Below are 19979 nucleotides of genomic sequence, written 5' to 3'. Positions count from 1 at the left end.
TTCCTTGGTAATGGATGTGGGAGGGCCCAAAACACTGTGGGTGCTGCCACACTTGGGCAGGTGGTTCTAGGTTATAGAAGGAAGAAAACTGAACAAGCCTTGAGGAGTGAGCCAGTAAGCAATGGTCCACCATAGTCTCTGGTTCAAGTCCTATCTCCAGGGTCTTGCCTTGAGTTGCCCTTCCTCATGATGCGGTGTGACCTAAGAACTGTAAAATGAAATAAACCCTTTCCTCCCCAAATTGCTTTTGTCCAGCATTTTATCATAACAATAGAAAGTAGAAACCTTTCCTGTTACTTTCTCCTGAAAATGAGATTCCTGAGAGACAAGTCTGTCTAGTCACAAAAGAAGGGTATACATGTTTCCTCATGTCAGCTTTTTTGTTTGCTTTTCAATAAAAGTATACTCATTAGTAGAGCTGGCAAGATGGCTTGGTGGGTAAAGATGCTGCCCATCAAGCCTGATGATAGGCGTTGGATCCTGGGATGAACACGGTGGAAAAAAGAGCCAACTCTCAGAAGCTGTCCTCTGACCTACATGTACACAAGCACACATGAGGGGGAGGGAGGGAGGATGGATGGATGGATAGATAGACAGACAGACGTAAGAATAGTGGGGAACACCATCAGAAGCTGGAGGGAGAGCTCAGCTGCTCTTCCAGAGAACCTGCAGTAGATTCCAGTACCTACATTGAGGTTCACAACGGTCTGTAACTCCAATTGCAGGGGATAATTGTCCTTTCCTGGCCTCTACAGGCATATGGTACACATACATACAAGGAGGCAAAACATTCATATACATTAAATAAAAGTTTCTTGTTTTAAAAGAAGAGTTCGATCTTTGATAATTCACATGTAGGAATACTACACAGCTGGGTGTGGTGGTGCAAGCCAGAAATTCCAGCACTGGCCAGACTAAAATATAAGGATCATAAATTTGAGAATTATGTGCCTGGGCTGCATAAGAGCCTGTCTGTGGAGGGGAAGGTATAGGAGCTTCTGTGAGACAGGTTAACAAATGAAACCAAATAAATGATCATGCCCTACAAAACACTTGGTATGTATGTATGTATGTACAATGATGATGATGGCACTGAGAACAAAACCCAAGGCCTCTACTCCCCAGCCATACCCTGTGTAATCCAGGAAGGCATGCTACTGCTGAGCTGTGTCCTCAACATGTTTTTTTTTTTTTTTTTTTGGTTTTGTATTTTCAGATGTGTCTCTTAGCTTCTGTAAAAAGAATAATGAGATACACAAGACTGTTGCTGTCCCAGATGTTTAAAGCTTAGCATCTTAGGGACTGACCTCAGGATGTCATCTCATAGTAAGATAGCCACTGGTCCTCCTACAGTTTTCTGCAGTGAAGGCTGCCTCTTTTTCAAGGGATAAACTCTCATAAGCCCATGCTTTACTACAGCCCTCATAGCTTATGTCTGCAACCACAAATAGCATGGCCACTTTACAGTACTTTGCATGATGGCAGTATTCTCTAAATCCAAAATAGCATGGAGGTACTGGAATAGCAAAGACCTGAACCACTTCAGAGCAAGATGTGCCCATTACACTGAACTAATGGAAGACTAGTCCCTAGTCAGCCAGGTCTTCAACTTTCTTTCCTTTTCTGGGCCAGAACTAACAGGTGTCTTCCTACATCATTTATAAAGGGGTTTGAGATTCTTGCTTTTGGAGTACCTTGCTTTCTGGCATGTCTGGGCACTGTCAGTAGTCAGTCGTCATCAAGTACAGCCAGAATTGTAGTTCATCCACCTACATGCCTATCTCTAACACTAACAATGTTGCTGTCTCAGAGTTGGAGATGTCACTTGTTTGGTAGGCTGCTTGCCTAGCATGCACAAACCACACCTGTAATCAGTAACACTTGGGAGGTAGAATCAGGAGGATCAGAAATTCAAGGTCATCATCAACTACATACGAGTTGGAGGCCAGCCTACCTGCATCTCTCTAAATACAAATAAATAAATAAATAAATAAATAAATAAATAAATAAGACTAGCCATTGAGCTGTTTTCTGGGTAATCCATGCTCCAGGCAGAATCCTCCCCTATGGTTTTGCCCTTTCTTCGTCTTTTTAATGAATTTTTATGTGTATGAGTCTTTTGCATGCTGTGCTACATCTGGCTCTCAAAAAACACCCCCCCAAAAAAATCCATCAGTGAGATATCGAATCCTCCCCAATAGGCTCTGCCTTTTTGTTGTCTTCTTAATTTTATGTATATAGGTAGGTGTTCTGCCAGCATGTATGTCTACCTGGTGCCCTTGGAGATCAGAAGAGGGCATCGGATCCCCTGGACCTGTTATTACAGGTGGGTGTGAACCACCAAGTGGCTGCTGAGACTTGAACCCAAATCCTCTGCCCTTTCGTAGTCGTACCCTACCTCAGATGGTCTCACAAAAGTGCCTTCCTCTCTGACCCTCCGCCAGAGGCTTTCCTATCCTAAACCCCCTCGCGGGCTGGATGGCAGAGTTCGAGATCTTAAGGTCCCACCCATCACACAGGACCAATCAGAGCCTTGTTTCTCTTTACCTCCCCACCCCCCACCCTCCCACCCCCTTCACTCCGGATTTTCCCAGGCTCGTGCTTCTCCGGGCCGTCGCAGCTGATGACGCTATCGGGGCGCGACGCAGGAAGGTCACACGGGCTCTTCCAACATGGCGGCGGCAGCTCTGCGGAGCGGCTGGTGCCGCTGTCCGCGGGTGAGCAAACGCGTGGGGCTGGTGGGGCAGAATTAAGGGGTTTAGATGCTCAGCTTTCGAGACCTCCTTCTCTCCAGTGCCTGATCTCTCGTGGCTTTCCCTGTGTGTTCCACGACTGGCTTGGGGTTGGGTCATTGGGTCAGCCGATGCTTGGGCTGGGAGCACGTAGCGAGGCCTGAGGGCGGGAACCAGTTCCCCAACCCTTCCCCGGCAACAAGCGGCAGTGCTCTGAGCTGCCCGGGAACTTGTCACCTCTCACTCATCTGTGCATTTGATCCCACGTGCACGAGGGAGTGCCTGGGGAGGTGGTGCCCCGTGAAGAAATCATAGCCAGATGAAAGTTTTTTTTTTTTTTCCTTTAAAGTGACAGTCACAGTTCTCGTTTGAATGTCAAATTCTCTGCGGAGAGTGTTTCCTGAATCGCTGCTCCAAACGCTCAGCGTGGAAGTGCGGGAGATAATTCTTGCCCTGGATAAGACCTAGGACCCTTGGCTTAGGTCACTAGCTTTTTATACACACTCAGAATATAGTCTTTTATACTGCTGTTGTTTGGCCCTGTTTCAATTAGGGTAAGGAACCTGAAACTCAGAAAGGTTAAGCAACCTGCTCATAGCCCTATAGCTAGTGGGTGGCTGATCGGGTCTAAAGCCCACATCAGTATGATTCTACCGCTGTTAAGAGGAAGGACAATGTAAAACAAGTGATTTACACTCCCAAGAGTTCTACCTTCAGTAACTATAGGCATACTGATACTTGTACTCGTTTGGACCTTGAGAGCCTGTTTGAGGGGATCTACCTGGAGAGCGCACCTAGGGATGTATGCTTGAGTGAAGACAGGTCAGAGCTGCACCTGAACACTTTGAGTGTGCAGCTCCAGGAAGAACACACAAGGAGCTGTAAGTGAGGAAGGGAAAAACAAACAAACAAACAAACTAGCCAGCTTGATCATGTGAATAAACCCTGACAGTGGGGTGACAAATGATGGAGCCCGATCTCCGTCACTTCTGAACCTTATAAGTTTAGGATGTTGCTAGAAGAAACATCCGTAAGATGAAAAGTGGCTCTAGTAGGCCATTCATTTTTAGTGCACCAATGCTGGACTCGGCTGCACATAGCTACAAGTTCATCATTTGGTAGAAGAAAAGGCCTTTCTCATGAGGTTACCTGGTTTTTTGCCCAGAGTGGCTTTGCATTTAGAACCTTTGACCAGGACATTGCAAGTTTATTCCATGCGTTTCCCTGAACCAAAAACTTACTGGTTTGTCTCTGCAAGTTCATGTCTGTAATTGTTGGAGCTTGACAGAAGTGGAGTGTGTTTAACTAAAGATGGGGTTATGCTGTTGCATTTATTCTACTCTTGTTGGTTTCCTGGTGCCTGTCTATCCACGTTCTCACAAGTTTCAGAGGTGGGAATAGGTCCTGGAGGTACAGATGCAGCATATCCTCTTTCTACCTAATTCCAATGGCTTCCTGGATTTTACAAAAGTTGCATATTAGTTTACAACAGGCATGAAGTCAAGGTCCCCAAATGACTCACAGGTGACCTTTGGAGTCACCCACTTTTCTGAATGGATCTTTCTCTTTTCTTAACCAATTAGAGGTGCCTAGGCAGCAGAGTCCAATTTCTCTCCAGCCACAACCCACCCCAAGGTTCAAGCTACCAGATAAGCCGGCCAGGAGGAGAGTTAACACTGGTAAGTGACCCAGGATACCAACAAGCAGACCCAACGGGTCTGGGGGAAAAAAAAAATCATGCCAACACAGTCACTTCGGGGAGTGTTGTGTGTTCAGGGCCTTCAGAGGTCCGGAGAGCCACAGACCTTGTTTCTAGATGTCCTGGGCTACTCTTAGGTAGCCTCCTGTTTTATTTTTCCAGCAACAAGGTGCTCTTAACTCATAGAGTAATGCATTTAGTTTGCTCTGATGGTTAGAAAAGGCCTCCTGTATCAGTTTACCTTCTCCTTCCCTGGCTTCTGTCTGTAGGTTCCTCACCAAGCTTGGTTATTTTAAGTATTGGGAAAGAGTTACTGGATCTTTCCTTGGGTCTCCTTGTAGCCTGGTTGCTACTTCTGTTAGTGAGGCAGGAAGCCTCAAATATGCATACTGGGTACAATCTCTCCTCAGCTTCTTCCTGGTTCTGTCCTGCAGCCATTGTAGGAGTGGGACAGGTCCCAGGGACTCCTTCCCCACTGCTGCTGTCTCTTATAGCTCAACAAGAACCGGGAAGGCAGTCGGCCTTCAACTACTATAGCAAACCACACATGGCCACTCCCATTGACATTTTCTTCATTGTTTCTTACACTGTTTCTTTTTAAAGATAGGAGTTCTAGCTCAGGCTGGCCTCTGTGTAGCTGAGAATCACCTTGAACTCCTGATCCTCTTGCTTCCCTTTCAGCAATTTCAGGTCTCACCACTGTGGCCTCACTCTGGTGTCTTACTTTTGACAGACTTTACCTTTTAGAGCAGTTTTAGCTTTACAGAAAAATTAACCTGGGACTGGGAATGTGGTTCTATTGATAGAATGCCACCTAGAGGTTCATGGTGGGTTACCTTGCTCAGCCTTGATGCAAAGGGGAGGGGCCTGGTCCTAGCTCAACTTGATGTGCCAGGCTTTGTTAACTCCCCATGGGAGGCCTTATCCTCTCTGAGAAGTTGATGGAGAGTGGGGGAAGAGTAAGAGGGAGAGCAAGAGGAGGGGAGGGAGGGAGAGCTGTGGTTGGTATGTAAAATGGATAAAAAATTTAAAATTAAAAAAAAAAATTCCTGGCGGTGGTGGCACATACCTTTAATCCCAGCACTTGGGAGGCAGAGGCAGGCGGATCTCTGTGAGTTCGAGTCCAACCTGGTCTACAAGAGCTAGTTCCAGGATAGCCTCCAAAGTCACAGAGAAACCCTGTCTCAAAAAACAAAAAATAAAAATAAATAAATAAAGTAAGCCCTAGGTTCTATCCCCAGTACAGCATACACTAGACATAGTGGTTCACAATTGTCATTCTAGCATTCTGGAGTATGTCATGGTCATCCTTAGCTTACTTAGCAAGTTAAAGGCCAATCTAGGCTACATGAGATCCTGTAAATAATAAATAGATTGAACCAGGCTTCGTGGTGCATGCTTTTAATCGTAGCACTCTAGAGGCAGAGGCAGTGTGATCTCTGTAAGTTCTACGCTATACTGGTCTACCCTATGCAGAGTTCCAGCCTAGCCAGTGCTACATAGTCAGACTCTCACACAACCCCCTCCAACAAACAAAATTAACTAATAAAAATCTAACAGAAAGTACAGAGGGTTCTCCCTAACCACTTTCTCCAGCTCACAGGTCCCTGTTAGTTCTATTTCTCATTGTGGATGACATTGTTACAATTAAGGAACCAGAGTTGGATACATTGTTAAGATCTGAAATCTGGTTATAGTCAGGTTTGTTTCTGTGTTATGCATCCTGTGAGGTTATAACAAGTGGGTAAGGATTTGTCTCTATCATTGTAAAGAGATTACACAACAGTTTCACTAACCAGGCCTGTTTACAGATGTTACACATCTGTAATCCCTAGCACTTGAGAGGTGGAGGCAAGAACATCACAAGTTGAACTACATAATAAGTTCAAGACCAGCTCCCAGACCCTATTCCAGAACAAACCCTCCACATAAACAGTAAGAACAGGCGCTAGTGAGATGACTCAGTGGGTGAAAGTGCAAGTTCGGTCCCTGTAACTCATTCACAGGTTTTCCTCTGGTCTCCACACAGAAGCCATGGTACTAAGTACCTATCATCATCATCAGTTTCACTGCCCTAAACAATCCTCTGGGCCCCACTTGTTCATTCATCTGACCCTTTGACAACCATTAGTATTCTTACTGTCTCCCAGTTCTGCCTTTTCATTATGTCATGCTGCTGACTCATGAGTTTGTGGCCTTTTCATACAGCAAATATCAATTGGTTAGTTGTATGTACACAATATCACCTCCAACCAGGAAGTGCACTCACAACAAATGCTTAGCCAGGCTTAATATATAGCCCAAGACTTACTCCCTACCCAGGGAATGAATGGCATCTACTGTGGGCTGGGCCATCCTACATTAATTATCAATCAAGACACCCACCCTCCCCCCAACAGGCCAATCTGATCTGGATAACCCCTCAGTATAGACTCTTTCTGGTGATTCATGGTAACAGTTACAAGTAACTACAACTGGTAGCACCTGAGGCAATGTAAATGCTGTGTCAGTAGTTGCTACACTGTAATTTTAGGGACTAATTAAAGGAAAACAATTTTCCATGTGTCCAGATTTTTTTTTAAGACAAAATCTTACTATGTAGCCTTGAGTAGCCTGAAACTGGAACTTGTGATGTAGACCAAACCATCCTCAAACTCACAGAGACCCAAGCCATCTTTTTTGGTTATTTTCGAGACAGGGTTTCTCTCTGTGGCTTTGGAGGCTGTCCTGGAACTAGCTCTTGTAGACCAGGCTGGTCTCGAACTCATAGAGATCCACCTGCCTCTGCCTCCTGAGTGCTGGGATTAAAGGCGTGTGCCACCAAAGCCCAGCAACCCAAAGCCATCTTTAACCTCAAAATATTCCTGCATCAGCCTCTTTTGTTGTTGTTTAAATTTATTTTTTGGAGAAGAGTATGTGCCGTGGCATGTGTGTAAGGGGTCAGAGCACAACTTGGCAGGAATCTGTTCACTCCTTCCACCATGTAGGCTCAGTCATGGGTCTTTTAAGGACTAGGATTGCAGGATGTACAACTACACCTGTCTCAGAAGGAAGCTTTGTTTGTTTGGGTTTTTTTTCTTTTTTTTTTAAGATTTTATTTATTATGTATACAACATTCTGCTTCCATGAATATTTGTACACCAGAAGAGGGCACCAGGTCTCATAACGGATGGTTGTGAGCCACCATGTGGTTGCTGGGAATTGAACTCAGGACCTCTGGAAGAGCAGTCAGTGCTCTTAACCTCTGAGCCATCTCTCTAGGCCCTGTTTGTTTGTTTTTAACTATACAGTTATATAAGGCCATTTTCATGCAAGTGTGTAACTGACTTTTAGCATGTTCCTTCCCCCAATACCCTTTCTTTTCTTGGCCCTCCCCCGGTCCCTTTTATTCCCCAGCTTTGATTGTACCTCCATATTATTTGTATATATACAATTTGATGTATCTATAAAATCCCACACCCACAACTGAGCAAATGCACAAAGTATTAAATTCACTTAATGGGATTATCTCCAATTTTCTAGAAGACCACATAACTTTATTTATTTGTGGCTTTTCAAGAGAGTATTTTTCTATGTAGCCCTGGCTGTCTTGGAACTCACTTTGTAGACCAGGCAGGCCTTGAACTCAGATATTTGCCTTCTGCCTTCCAAGTACTGGGATTAAAGGCATGCACCCCCCCCCCAACTTTATTCTTTATGGCTGAAAAAAGCAAAAAGAACTCCATTCTCTTTGTCCATTTATTTCCCTATTGTTGGTCACCTCGTTTGGTTCCATATCTTATGTACTATGACTAGTGTGGTAATGAACATTGGCATGCCAGTTTTTATTTTTATTTTTGACTTGTTGATAACATCAATAGATATGAACCTGTGGACATGTAGAGTTTACTCTGGTGGCTTATCATGAGTGTTTCTGTAACTCATTCTGTTATAATAAAAGAGACCTCTATTCCCTGCTAAACAACACTGTCAGAAGGGAGGAAATTGGGTGCCTAGTGGTAACCAGATGTTGTCAGCTGTGCCTTTCCAGCCTCTAAACTTTCCTTTCTTTTCAATTTTACATTCTTTCTAGACCAAATCCTATTCTTCTGGGAATAGAAAAGGTTTTTTGTCAGGCTTGCTAGATAACATCAAACAAGAATTAGCCAAAAATAAAGAGATGAAAGAGAGTATAAAAAAGTTCCGAGATGAGGCAAAGAAGCTCGAAGAGTCAGATGCCCTCCAGGAAGCCAGAAGAAAATACGTGAGTACCTCAATCCCATCTTTATCCCCTGGGCCAGGGCTGCTGGGGAAGGTGGCATGGTCACAGCACTGATTTAAAGGTATCAGGACAGGAACAGGGTGCCAAGGCCTCCTGGCCTTGCAGAGTCCTCTGTGGCACTGTGGTTAGCCAGTGCATGCATGGCCACTCGGTTTACCAAGCCTGTACATTAGTAAGAGATACTGGATCCATCTCTAGCATTGTAGATAGCATAGCATGGTCATAAAAGTTATCACTCAGGGGAGATATCCCATGCTTGCCAGACTGACATCTGCATCTTGTGACTCATGGCAGTTTGGAGCCATAATGCTAATAAGAAGTGGGTCATAATGCTGGTGTAATTTAGTGTTTGCTGCTCTCTCTTCTTTTGTGTGTATGGTATGTGTGCATGTTGTATGTGTGCATGTGCACATTTATTCATGTGAAGGCCATAGGGCAGGTATCTTTTTGATTGGTAGCTAGCTACCTTATTTTTTGAAATAGCATCTTTCACTGAACTTGAAGCTCATAGATTTGACTAGGCTCTTGGCCAGCAATGAGCATTAGGGATCCACCTGTCTCCAGTGCCTGGCACCATCCCTCCCCTCTCCAGCACTGGACTAATGAGCACATGCCTGCCTCCGCTTTTGAATTTTTACATAGGTTCTGGAGATGGAAGGTTCTCATGTTTGCATGGCAGGCACTGTGTGCAGTGCACTGAACACCTCTCAGCCTGATCACTCCATGATGTCTCTTGAACAGCCATGCAAGTGCCCTGTGGGGAGGCACAGTGCCCTGTCTACCAATGAGCAGCTGAGCCTCAGAGTGCCATGCCCTTAGCCTGGGTTCCTCTGCATTCTGTTCTGTTGGTCTCCACCAGTCCCCAGCAAGGCCTTTTTCCTTCTGTGTATTCCCAAGCTATATTTGCATGACACTCCTTATGTGGCTTCAGCCTGGTAGAAGGTGGCTTTGTCCCATCAGTAAAGAATGAGTTATCGGGCTGGAGAGATGGCTCAGAGGTTAAGAGCACTGACTGCTCTTCCAGAGGTCCTGAGTTCAATTCCCAGCAACCACATGGTGGCTCACAACCATCTGTTATGAGATCTGGTGCCCTCTTCTGGTGTGCAGATATACATGGAAGCAGAATGTTGTATACATAATAAATAAATAAAATCTTTAAAAAAAAAAAAAAAAAAAAGAATGAGTTATCTGGGAACGGAACTCTGGAGGTAGCAGCCAAGTGGGCTGGGGCTGCTGTGTAATAAGAACCCTCAGGGTGGGCATGCAAGGGCTTGGAACTCTTCTCAGAGTTTCAACAGCCATGAAAATGCTCCTGGGGACCTGTGCTTGGATGACCAAGTTCACTGTTGTGTCCAGATAAAAAGAGGCAATTCCTTGACCCTAGAAAACCATCGAGTCGGAGACTGTGCGCACCAGTGAAGCGATAAAGAAGAAGCTTGGGGAGTTGACAGGGACAGTGAAAGAGGTAAGGCCCAAGGCTGACCTGCCAACTGGGGTAAGTAAGTGAGGACCTCAGGAAGTTAGGGCCATGAATCCCACTGGCACTCATGAGATGTAAGTGTCTTAAGTTAGCCTGGGATGAGAATAGAAGATAAAGTGGAGATTTTTGTTCTTCCAGGCTGAAAATAGAATGGGAGGGACATTCCAACCCAGGTGAGGGTACAGGTGGGTGCAGGCCCCTCCTAGAGGAGCAGCATTCCATGCTGGCTTAGGCATCCTCCTCTCACTTTGGCTAATTGTTTCTATGGAATCCTTTGACGGGAATCCCCATTCCTCTCTTGCTCATTCCAGAAGAATCCTGAACTTAGGGGTGAAATGCAGTATTAACCTCAAGACTGTGTTATAGACCTGTGCGACATGCTCCCCTCTGCCTCTGTCTCAGTAGAGTCTTGATGAAGTCAGTAAGAGTGACCTTGGCCGGAAGATCAAAGAGGGGGTAGAAGAGGCTGCCCGGACAGCCAAGCAGTCAGCAGAGTCAGTATCCAAGGGCGGGGAGAAGCTGGGCAAGACTGCGGCCTTTAAAGCCATCTCCCAGGTAAGTGAACCTGGCCCAGGCCAGGCAGGACAGCGACCCCTAGGCTGCTGGCCCTTAGCAACCCCCAGCCTTCTCTCCCCTGCAGGGTGTAGAGTCAGTGAAGAAGGAGATTGATGAGAGTGTACTGGGACACACAGGTCCCTACCGCCGGCCTGAGCGGCTCCGGAAAAGGACGGAGTTTGCTGGAGCAAAGTTCAAAGAAAGCAAAGTGTTCGAGGCTAACGAGTATGTCCCAGACAGGTTCCTGGGTGGTCCTGGCCACCTGGGGTCTGTTTCCAGGGTCCTCTGGGAGGTGCCTGTCCAAGTCTTTTTCTCTTCTCAAGGTTCCTGCTACCCTCCAGAGAGCTGGGAGATGGGAGAGGAATGGGGGAAAGAAGAGGAAGGAAGGGTGGAGTTGGAGCTCCTGGGTGTGAAGCCATCCTCTCTCCCCACCTGTGGTCTTAGGAGCATGCAGGGCCTGGGGGCCTGCAGTTCATTCTAGCCACTGCCTTCTCCCCAGGGAAGCGTTAGGGGTTGTGCTACACAAGGACTCCAAGTGGTACCAGCAGTGGAAGGACTTCAAAGACAACAATGTGGTGTTCAACCGTGAGTGTGGCCAGCCTGCTGGGTCCTGGACAGAACAGTGGTAGCAGATACTAGCCAGACACTACACAGAGTCCCACTTTACAGAAGGAGCTAAGGGATCAGATACAGTTGCACGCCTCCTTAGGGCCCCCTCCCATCTAGCTGTAGATTCTGTCATCTGTCACTGAGACACTAGTGATCACCCCCTCAGAGAATAGTTAGGATGTCAGGCGCCCTGGATTTGAGAGAGGTGGTGGGACTGCTCTTCAGTTTTCAGCCAGGCACAGGATTTCTTCAGTGGCTGAGCAGCTGGCTACATACCTTTGTTCCTTCTTCCTGTGAGGACTACTAGAGGCCTGTGTTTCCTTTGGAGTGAAGGCAACAGCCAGCAGGGGTGGCACCCCAAATTTTGCATAGCCCCTCTGGGGTTGTAGCTAAGTTTCTGCATTTTTCAGGTAGGTGGATAGATGGCCCATTTGCTGAGATGAGACAGGCTGAGGTCCACAAATGGCTTGCCTAGATCTGACCCATGTCAAGAAGGGTTGTCTTGCAGGAAGTTCTCAGGAACTGGAATCAGGGCATCATGTCAGAAAGGTCCCCTCTAGCTCCTGTGTGTACCCTCCACAGGCTTCTTTGAGATGAAGATGAAGTATGATGAGAGCGACAATGTTCTCATTCGAGCATCCCGGGCCTTAACTGACAAAGTCACTGACTTGCTGGGTGAGTGTGGCTTCAGGGCCATCCTGTCTGCAGTGGCCACAGCCAGGGGTGGAAGGTAGGCCCTAACCTGAGGGCTTGTCTCCCTGCAGGGGGTCTTTTCTCAAAGACAGAAATGTCAGAGGTGCTCACAGAGATCCTGAGAGTGGACCCAACCTTTGACAAGGACCGCTTTCTTCGACAGTGTGAGAGTGACATCATCCCCAACATACTAGAGGTTCGAGCCATGCTGCAGCTGTGCTGGGGCCCTGGCCTGCTGAATCTCCTCCGTGTTCTGGGTGTTCCCCTAGGGCTGAGTCTAGATTACCTCAGGTGAAGCAAGTTGCTCGGGCTGTTTTCTGAGCAGATGCTTTGCTCCCAGGCTGCTGCTCATTTGAGTGCAGCTTTACCTTAGGTTCTGTCTCTTAACCTTCCCCACCTACACTGAGAGGCCTGTGCACTACCCATGACAGTGAGGGCTCTCAAGAGAGGGCACCAGCCTCACCTGTCTCTGCACTGGCTCCAGTGATGGTAGCTGTGGAGGTTTCTTGCCTTCCACATGGAGCATGATGGTTCTAGGGTAGGTTTCTCTATCTTTGTAGCCAGACAATCATGGCTTTGTCCCTGAAGTTCTGCACTGTGCTTTCTGGTATGGTTTGCCTTGATGCCATTTCTGGAGATTGCTAGGAACAGCCCAAGGGCCCTGGCTTTTCAGGCATCAGGGAGACATAGACAGCCACTGCATTTTTGTTCAGACCCAGGGTGCCCTGGCCAGACCAGAGCTAAGGTCTGGAGCCATTGTCTCTGGTGGTCCTGACATTCATACACGATTGCTCTTGTCTCTTTGGTTTGTAAGCCAGGAGGGCATGTCTTGTTCAAGTCACAGTACAGCACACCTGTACTGGCTGGCTGTCTCTGCCTCTCTGAAGCACCCAGAATATGGCAGGATCTGAGACAGCCCTATAAGAAAGCCCAACAACCCCCAGGCCTTACTCCTTCCACTCTCCTCCACGTGCTTCATCCTCTCCTCTCTTTCCAGTTTCTCACCTCCTTCCCACTCTTTGGGCAGAACTGGGAGGAAGTGGGAAGGGAGTGATCACCAAGAACAGCAGGTGTTACCAGGCAGCTTCTCTGGGGATGTGCCCCAGCTGGTTCTTGCTTTCTCTCTGGGCACCTCCCTCTGCAGCCTGCCTCATTTCTAGCTTTCCAAAGCCTGGTCCTCAGGGAGGGGGGCTGGAAGGCAACTCCTCCATAGTGAGGGCTCCCCCGCTCTCCCTGCTTTTCCTTGCCCTGCACCCAAAGACCAGAGCTGGATGAACATGAATGCAGGTACTTGCCACCTCCCACCCAGGATATCCACAGCTGCTGTCCACCTGAGCCAGCCTCCCTGTCTTCCGCAGACCTGAGCTGATGGGCAGAAGTCCAGGGGTCTCCAGGGAAGGCTGCCAGAGACTGCTCTCAAGCATTCTGCTGCAAGAGCCCACTCACCTTCTCATGCTTATTTTATCCTCTTTCCTATTTAGGCCATGATTTCTGGGGAGCTTGACATTCTCAAAGACTGGTGCTATGAAGCTGTGAGTACTGCTTTTCTCATTTCAGCCAAACAGCAACGCAAAGAAAAAAAAAAATCAGAAGGACTGGGTGTGCCTCAGGGCCAAGCATTTTCCTAGCATGTGCATTGTGTTGGGTTCCATCCCCAGCACTGCAGAGATAAATAAGGTGGGGTTTTTTTTTTTTCTTTTGTTTTGGTCTTTCGAAACAGGATTTCCCTGTGTTGCTTTGGGGCCTGTTCTAAAACTAGCTCTTGTAGACCAGGCTGGTCTCAAACTCACAGAAATTTGCCTGCCTCTGCCTCCCCAGTGCTGGGAATAAAGGTGAGCCCCACCATCACCCGGAAAATAAATACGTTTTCTAGAAGCCCGCTTAGGTGGCTCTGGCCTAGGCAGTGGGAGAGAGGTCCTCATGTCTGATACTTGGTTCCCACAGAGCCCAGCAGCCCATCCATCTGTCCTTTCTTCTGTGTGTGATGCACAGGTATCCACAGGTCAGACACTGAGTCTTCAGCTGGAAGTTAGAAATGTCAGAAATGATCCCTTCTCTGTTTGGTCCTGATGCGAAACCTGATCCACAACTGCCAGTTCCCTTGCTCCCTTTTCTCTACCCCCACCTTCTGACTCCTCATCAGAAACTAATTTTGGTTGTGGGTAGGTCTGTTTTTTTATGTGGTTGGTACTGAGGCTTCATGAATTCGTGAAGCAAGGTTCAAATGTTGAACTCTATCTTCAGTACTATAAACTGATTGGGGATGTCATGTGACATATGATCTGTGTGTGGTGTAGGGGTGTGTATGCATGTTAGTGTGTTCGTTGGTGAAGGCTTATGACAATCACTCTCCACTTTGTATGGAGGCAGGGTCTTTGCTGAACTCAGGGCTTGCTGTTTGAGCTGACCGGACTAGTCACCTTGCCCAGGGGTTCCCTGTTCCCACTTACTGGGCTCAAGATTTACCAAGCCTCCACACCTGTCCATCTTTCGTGTGGGCTCTTGGGATCCAGAGTCCACTTCTCATGCATGCACAGAGAGTGCTTTCCCAACTGAGCCATCTCCCCAGCTCCCATAAACTAATTTTGATTAAAGAGAATTACAGAAATGATTCATGCCATGGATTGGCATGGGATATCCAGGATGGCCTTTTGTCTCTTTTCTGTCCTGGTTCAAGTGGCTATGACAGGACCCGTGTAAGGTGGCCTGGAATGTGCAGGTTGGGGGCCTCAAGTTCAGGAAGAGGTCACTTAAATGTATGAACTTTCCCTGGCACTCCTGAACCCTCATGGTGCCCCTCCTGGTGATTGTAAGAGTTAACTGTGAATACTGTGTCCCAGCAGGTCTTCCCTCTAATAAGATAATGTAACACAGATCAAAACAGAAGTGTGGGTATACTTCCCGCCCGAGGACGGACACTGTGTCCTAATGGTGCCCCAGCCACTTCCCGGAGTCAGGGCTCAGGATCACAGGGTCAGTGTCAGAGCAGGCTGCAGGGAGGCCAGCATCTTCCCCAGGAGCACATGTCGTCTGCTCACTCCTGGCAGCCTCCCTGTCCCCATGGAACTCCTGCTTTCGTCTGGTCTGGTGAGGCCACCTCACCTCACCCTGCTGGCTTCTGGCTGTCTCTCCAGGCAGGATTGTGGGTTGTTTTGTTTTGTTTCCTCCAGCTTCTTTGTGTGAAGCAATCTAGGACCTTTTTTTGGCTCATCCTATTCTGCACCCAGCTCACAAACAGCCTGGGAAAAGCAGAGAAGATTTGTCAGGTTTTCATTTGAAATACTCCCCTGCACTGTGACTAAGCCAGCGGGCATTTATGAGAAGAACTGGAGTCAGTTAGAGTCCCCCTCCCCCTCCTCCCTTGGAACCACAAAGTTGTGGCTGATCGTCTACCCAAGAGTGGCCTAGTACCCCCTAGAACAAGCTGGAATTCTAGTTGCTTCCAGTGAGGTGCTTTTAAAATGTTGTCTTAAAGAAGTCCATGGGTCAGGGATAGATCTCTGTTTTTAGAGTGCTTGCCTAATATGCTGGAAGCCCTGGGTTTGACACTCAGCACTGCATACACTGGGTGATGGAGACATATGTTAACCCTCCCACTACTGGGGTATTCAGAGTTGTCTTTTGCTACATGGAATTCAAGGCTAGTTTGGGCTATATGGAGCTCATCTCTATAGCAGTAAACAGCAGAAACCCTCCAGGTGGGGTTGGCACTTCTCTCTCTCTCTCTCTCTCTCTCTCTCTCTCTCTCTCTCTCTCTCTGAGTGTGTGTGTGTGTGTGTGTGTGTGTGTGTGTGTGTGTGTGTGTGTGTGTGCGTGTGCGCGCGCACGCCATGATGCATGTGTGGAAGTCGTAGAACAATCTCAAATGTTATCCTCTTCTTCCATATTGTGTAGGACAGGGTCTCTTGTTCATCATGGTGTATGTACCAGGCTAGCTGGCCCAAGAGCTTCCAGAGATTTCTCCTGTCCCCACTTCCCATCTCATTGCAGGAATGCTGGGATTACACACATGCGATGCTGTGCCCAACTTTACCTGGGTTGTAGATTTGAACTCATACTTGTGCAGCAAGTGAACTCAGTCCACTGAGCCACTTCCCCAGCCCAGCACAACTGCATGTCCCCCTGCCCCTTTTAAGTAGATGCCTTCAAAGCATTTTCCATCCTAGTTGCCTCCAAGCTTAATGAAACTGCCCTCTAGCATGTGACCATATGTCCCCGAGGCACTTGGCAGTGGTGAGTGGCACCTTGAGTGTTGTGAGAGAGGCCACTCAAGCAGTAAGTTTTCAGGGCAGCCCACAGTTTTGGGACAAATCCTAGAAAAGACATGTGATTCCAGGCCAGGATTCTAGGGGAGGTGAATCTGGGAGCAGTAGAGATCAGCCAAGAGTCACTGCTCACCCTGGGAGTATCCTTTGGATGATGCTGTGGATTACCTACTACGCTGATTAATACTGCTCCCACTAGGGAGTATGGCTCTTTCTATAATGAGAAGCAAGTGTTCAGTTCTGGCCAGCAAAGAGTGGCATCCTTCCGGGCTTGGACTTGTGCTCTTGGCTTCTGCCCCTCCCAGTGCTGGGGCAGTGAGCATGGCTCCACCTCGGGGTATGACCCATCCTCCATCAGTGACTGACATGTGCCTGTTGACTCTCGTTGCAGACCTACAGTCAGCTGGCCCACCCTATCCAGCAGGCCAAGGCTCTGGGCCTCCAGTTCCACTCCCGGATCCTGGACATCAGCAATGTGGACGTAAGTCATCCCGAGGAAAGGGATGGTCAGTGAAGCACCAGCTGACATAGCCTATTAGATGAAGCCAGGTCTTCTCTTCCCACTACTCAAGGCAGGAAGCTCTTAAGTAAAGGTCTGCTTGGGCTACAGAGGGAGTTCCAGGCTAATCTGGGTCATTTAATGACACTATTTCAAAAGAAAAAGTAAAAAGAGGCCTGGGGATATAGCTCAGTTGTCAGAGTCCTGGCCTAGCATCAGTAAGACCCCAGGGTTGAATTCCTAGTACAGCAACAAACAAAAATGTATTCCTGTATCACAAGGCTTTTCGTATTTCTGTGGTTGGCATATAAGTGATCTTGAGACAGGGTCTCACGCTATAGCCCTGGCTGGCCTGGAACTTACCATGTAGACCAGGCTGGCTTCAAACCCACACCCACTCATTCATTGCCTTTGCCTCCCGAGTGCTTGGATTAAAGGCCTAGGCCACCATGCCTAGAGTTTATTGGTTTTTTTTATTTTATTTTGTTTTTTTAACTTCTTGGTGGTGCAGAAGTGATTATTGCATATTAGTGAATTTGGTTGAAACCATACTTCAGATTTTATTCAAAGTTCCATGAGGGCTGAGGAGATGGCTTTGTGGGTAAGAAGAGCACTTGCTGTGAAAGCAAGAGACACTGAGTTTAAACAGCCAGGCGTGGCTGCTCATGTCCATAACCCCAGACATTTGGGTGGAAACAAGATGACCCTGGGAGATTGCTGGCCAGCCAGCCTAGCCAAAACGTTGAGTGTAAGATCAGTAAGAGATCCCATCTCAAAACCAAGGTGGGGAACAATAGAACAAGCACCTGTTATCCTCCTCTGGTCTCTATTTGTGTGCACATGTTGGCACACATACTAATATACAAGTGAAAAATCAAAATAAAAATTCTGTGCAGTGAACCAGACACACCTATGATTCCAGCACTCTGGAAATTGAGGCAGGAGGATCCCAAACGTTCAAGGACAATCTGGACTAAATGATAAAACCATATTTAGGAAAATCTATATTATAACTTTATTATAAAATAGGCTTTGTTGGCAGGATGTGATAATCCCAGCATTTGAAGTCTGAGACAGTGGAGTTCAGGGCCATTTATAACTATACAGTAAGTTCGAGGCCAGCTTGGGTTACCTGAGACATTGTGTCATGATAAAAATAGGCTTTGCCCCGGGCGTTGGTGGTGCACGCCTTTAATCCCAGCACTCAGGAGGCAGAGGCAGGTGGATCTCTGTGAGTTCGAGACCAGCCTGGTCTACAAGAGCTAGTTCCAGGACAGCCTCCAAAGCCACAGAGAAACCCTGTCTCGAAAAACCAAAAAGAAAAAGGTTTTGCAATACCTAATTTTGCTCACATGAAGGCAAACTTATTTGCTAAGATGCATATTATGTTTGGTATTTAATGAGTTTTCAATATTTGGGGGAGGACTATAAATAAGAGTTTCTCTGTGTAGCTCTGACTGTCCTGGAACTCACAAAGTCCTCTGACTCTCCAGAGCTGGAATTAAAGGCGTGCGCCACCACCTCACATATTCAATGATATTTTCAAGTGAATTTATCAGGCTGCCCCCTCATCCTGCATCCAGGAGCCGCTGTGCTGTTGGGCCCCTGGTGAGCGTTGCCAAAGCCTCGGTGCCCTTGAGCCCCACTGCAGTGATTGGTACTTCTGCCTCTGCAGCATGGCCTGATGGGCGACTGAGCTTCAGTCATGCAGACTTCCTCCCTGGTGGGAGCTGCAGGCGAAGCAGAGCCACCTTCCTGCCCTCCCTCACCCCCAGTCTGGAAACAGAGAAGTCCCACAGTTGAAGGCCTGGTGTTGTCCATGAGAAGGAGCCTGTTGGAAAGTCACTCCCCCAAAGTGGGGGAGGGGTACCATGCTTTTAGCAAGGCAAGGAGTCAGGCCTCTTTCCTTCAGGTGCAGCCTTGGGGCTTTTCATCTCCTGGGTAGTGGGAGGGTGTGCTCTTCTGAGGCCATGCTTCTGTGTTGCCTGCAGCTGGCCATGGGCAAGATGATGGAGCAGGGCCCTGTGCTGATCGTCACCTTCCAGGCCCAGTTGGTGATGGTGATCAAGAACCCCAAAGGCGAGGTGGTCGAGGGTGACCCGGTGAGTGGGGAATTGAGGGACATCTTCTCACAGAGAGCCCCTTGGCCAGCATAGGCCCTGGCTTGGAATCAGGAGGGTTCTGGAGTTGGAGAGAAACAGCTAGGAGTTGGGACGGTTTTGAAGTCAGAGGATCCAGCATCTTGTCTGAACAGTGGCCAGAGCCAGCAGCCCCAGGCACCCCTCCCTGGACTCTCCTAGAGCCTTTCTTGCCTTCTTCAGAAGTCCTGTCCCTCCCCACCCCACCCCACCCCCTTACACACCCACTAAACCCCACCCCTCGCTTTGCCTGGTCTCCACAGGACAAGGTGCTACGCATGCTGTACGTGTGGGCACTCTGCAGAGACCAGGAGGAGCTCAACCCTTATGCTGCCTGGCGCCTTCTGGACATCTCAGCCTCCAGCACAGAACAGATACTCTGAGGGCAATGATGGCTGGCATCTAGGCTGCTCCAGAGTTAGAGATTCGCGGGACAGAGATAGAGAGAAGCTCCGTGAGGCACTGTGGCACAAGACTGACACAAGACCCAAGTTCCTCGGGGCAGCTGTGAAACCAGCTGGATAAGAAAAGGGCTGGAGGTGCCTTGCAGGGTTGGGATGTTCCCCAGAATGCCACAGGGGGCTGCTGGCAGTGTCAAAAGGCCCCAGCCCAGGGGCTCCTGTGGGCCATGGGGTAAGGCCTGCCTGGCCTGCTGTTCTAAGTAGTCCACTGGCATTGCCTGCCAGGCCACTTTTAGGTTCTTTTTTTTTTTTCTTTTTAATCAATGCTGTTATTTCCTGTACATAAGCCTAAGATCTGGACATAATAAAACACCAAAGTGCAGAACTGTTTGAACGGTCTGAAGTGTATGTTTCGGTTGGGAAGTCTGTGACCTAGGGCCTGTCAGAGAGCTTCAAGGTCAGTGGAGGGTTGTAGTCAGATAGGGTGCCATCTTCTCGGGCCAGGACCCTGCCCTCTTGTAGGGAGAATAACCACCCCAGCTATCTGGGGTTTCTGTTGAATTTGGGGTTCCCTGAGACTGAGCCGCATAAACACTAATGGGCGGTGCCTGGGGGCATCAGGATCCTCCCTAAAACAGAGACTGGGA

The 19979-nt window shown here is 48.0% G+C and overlaps 1 protein-coding gene across 1 annotated transcript; it reads left to right on the top strand.

Annotated features, from left to right (window-relative positions):
- The first annotated feature begins 2571 nt into the window (after positions 1 to 2571).
- Timm44 (translocase of inner mitochondrial membrane 44) lies at positions 2572 to 19722 on the top strand. Its single transcript, XM_027415836.2, has 13 exons — positions 2572 to 2717; positions 4316 to 4411; positions 8504 to 8674; positions 10077 to 10157; positions 10578 to 10727; positions 10813 to 10952; positions 11227 to 11312; positions 11919 to 12011; positions 12101 to 12225; positions 13511 to 13561; positions 16686 to 16775; positions 18785 to 18895; positions 19195 to 19722. Exons 1-13 carry the CDS (start codon positions 2673 to 2675, stop codon positions 19312 to 19314), a joined length of 1359 nt encoding a protein of 452 aa, XP_027271637.1. The 5' UTR covers positions 2572 to 2672; the 3' UTR covers positions 19315 to 19722.
- Positions 19723 to 19979: the final 257 nt, after the last annotated feature.

This window comes from Cricetulus griseus, chromosome 4 (assembly GCF_003668045.3).
Source record: "Cricetulus griseus strain 17A/GY chromosome 4, alternate assembly CriGri-PICRH-1.0, whole genome shotgun sequence".
NCBI classification, from domain to species: domain Eukaryota; kingdom Metazoa; phylum Chordata; class Mammalia; order Rodentia; family Cricetidae; genus Cricetulus; species Cricetulus griseus.
The sequence above is the reverse complement of the archived record's forward strand: the minus strand, read 5'-3'. Positions and strand labels throughout refer to the sequence as shown.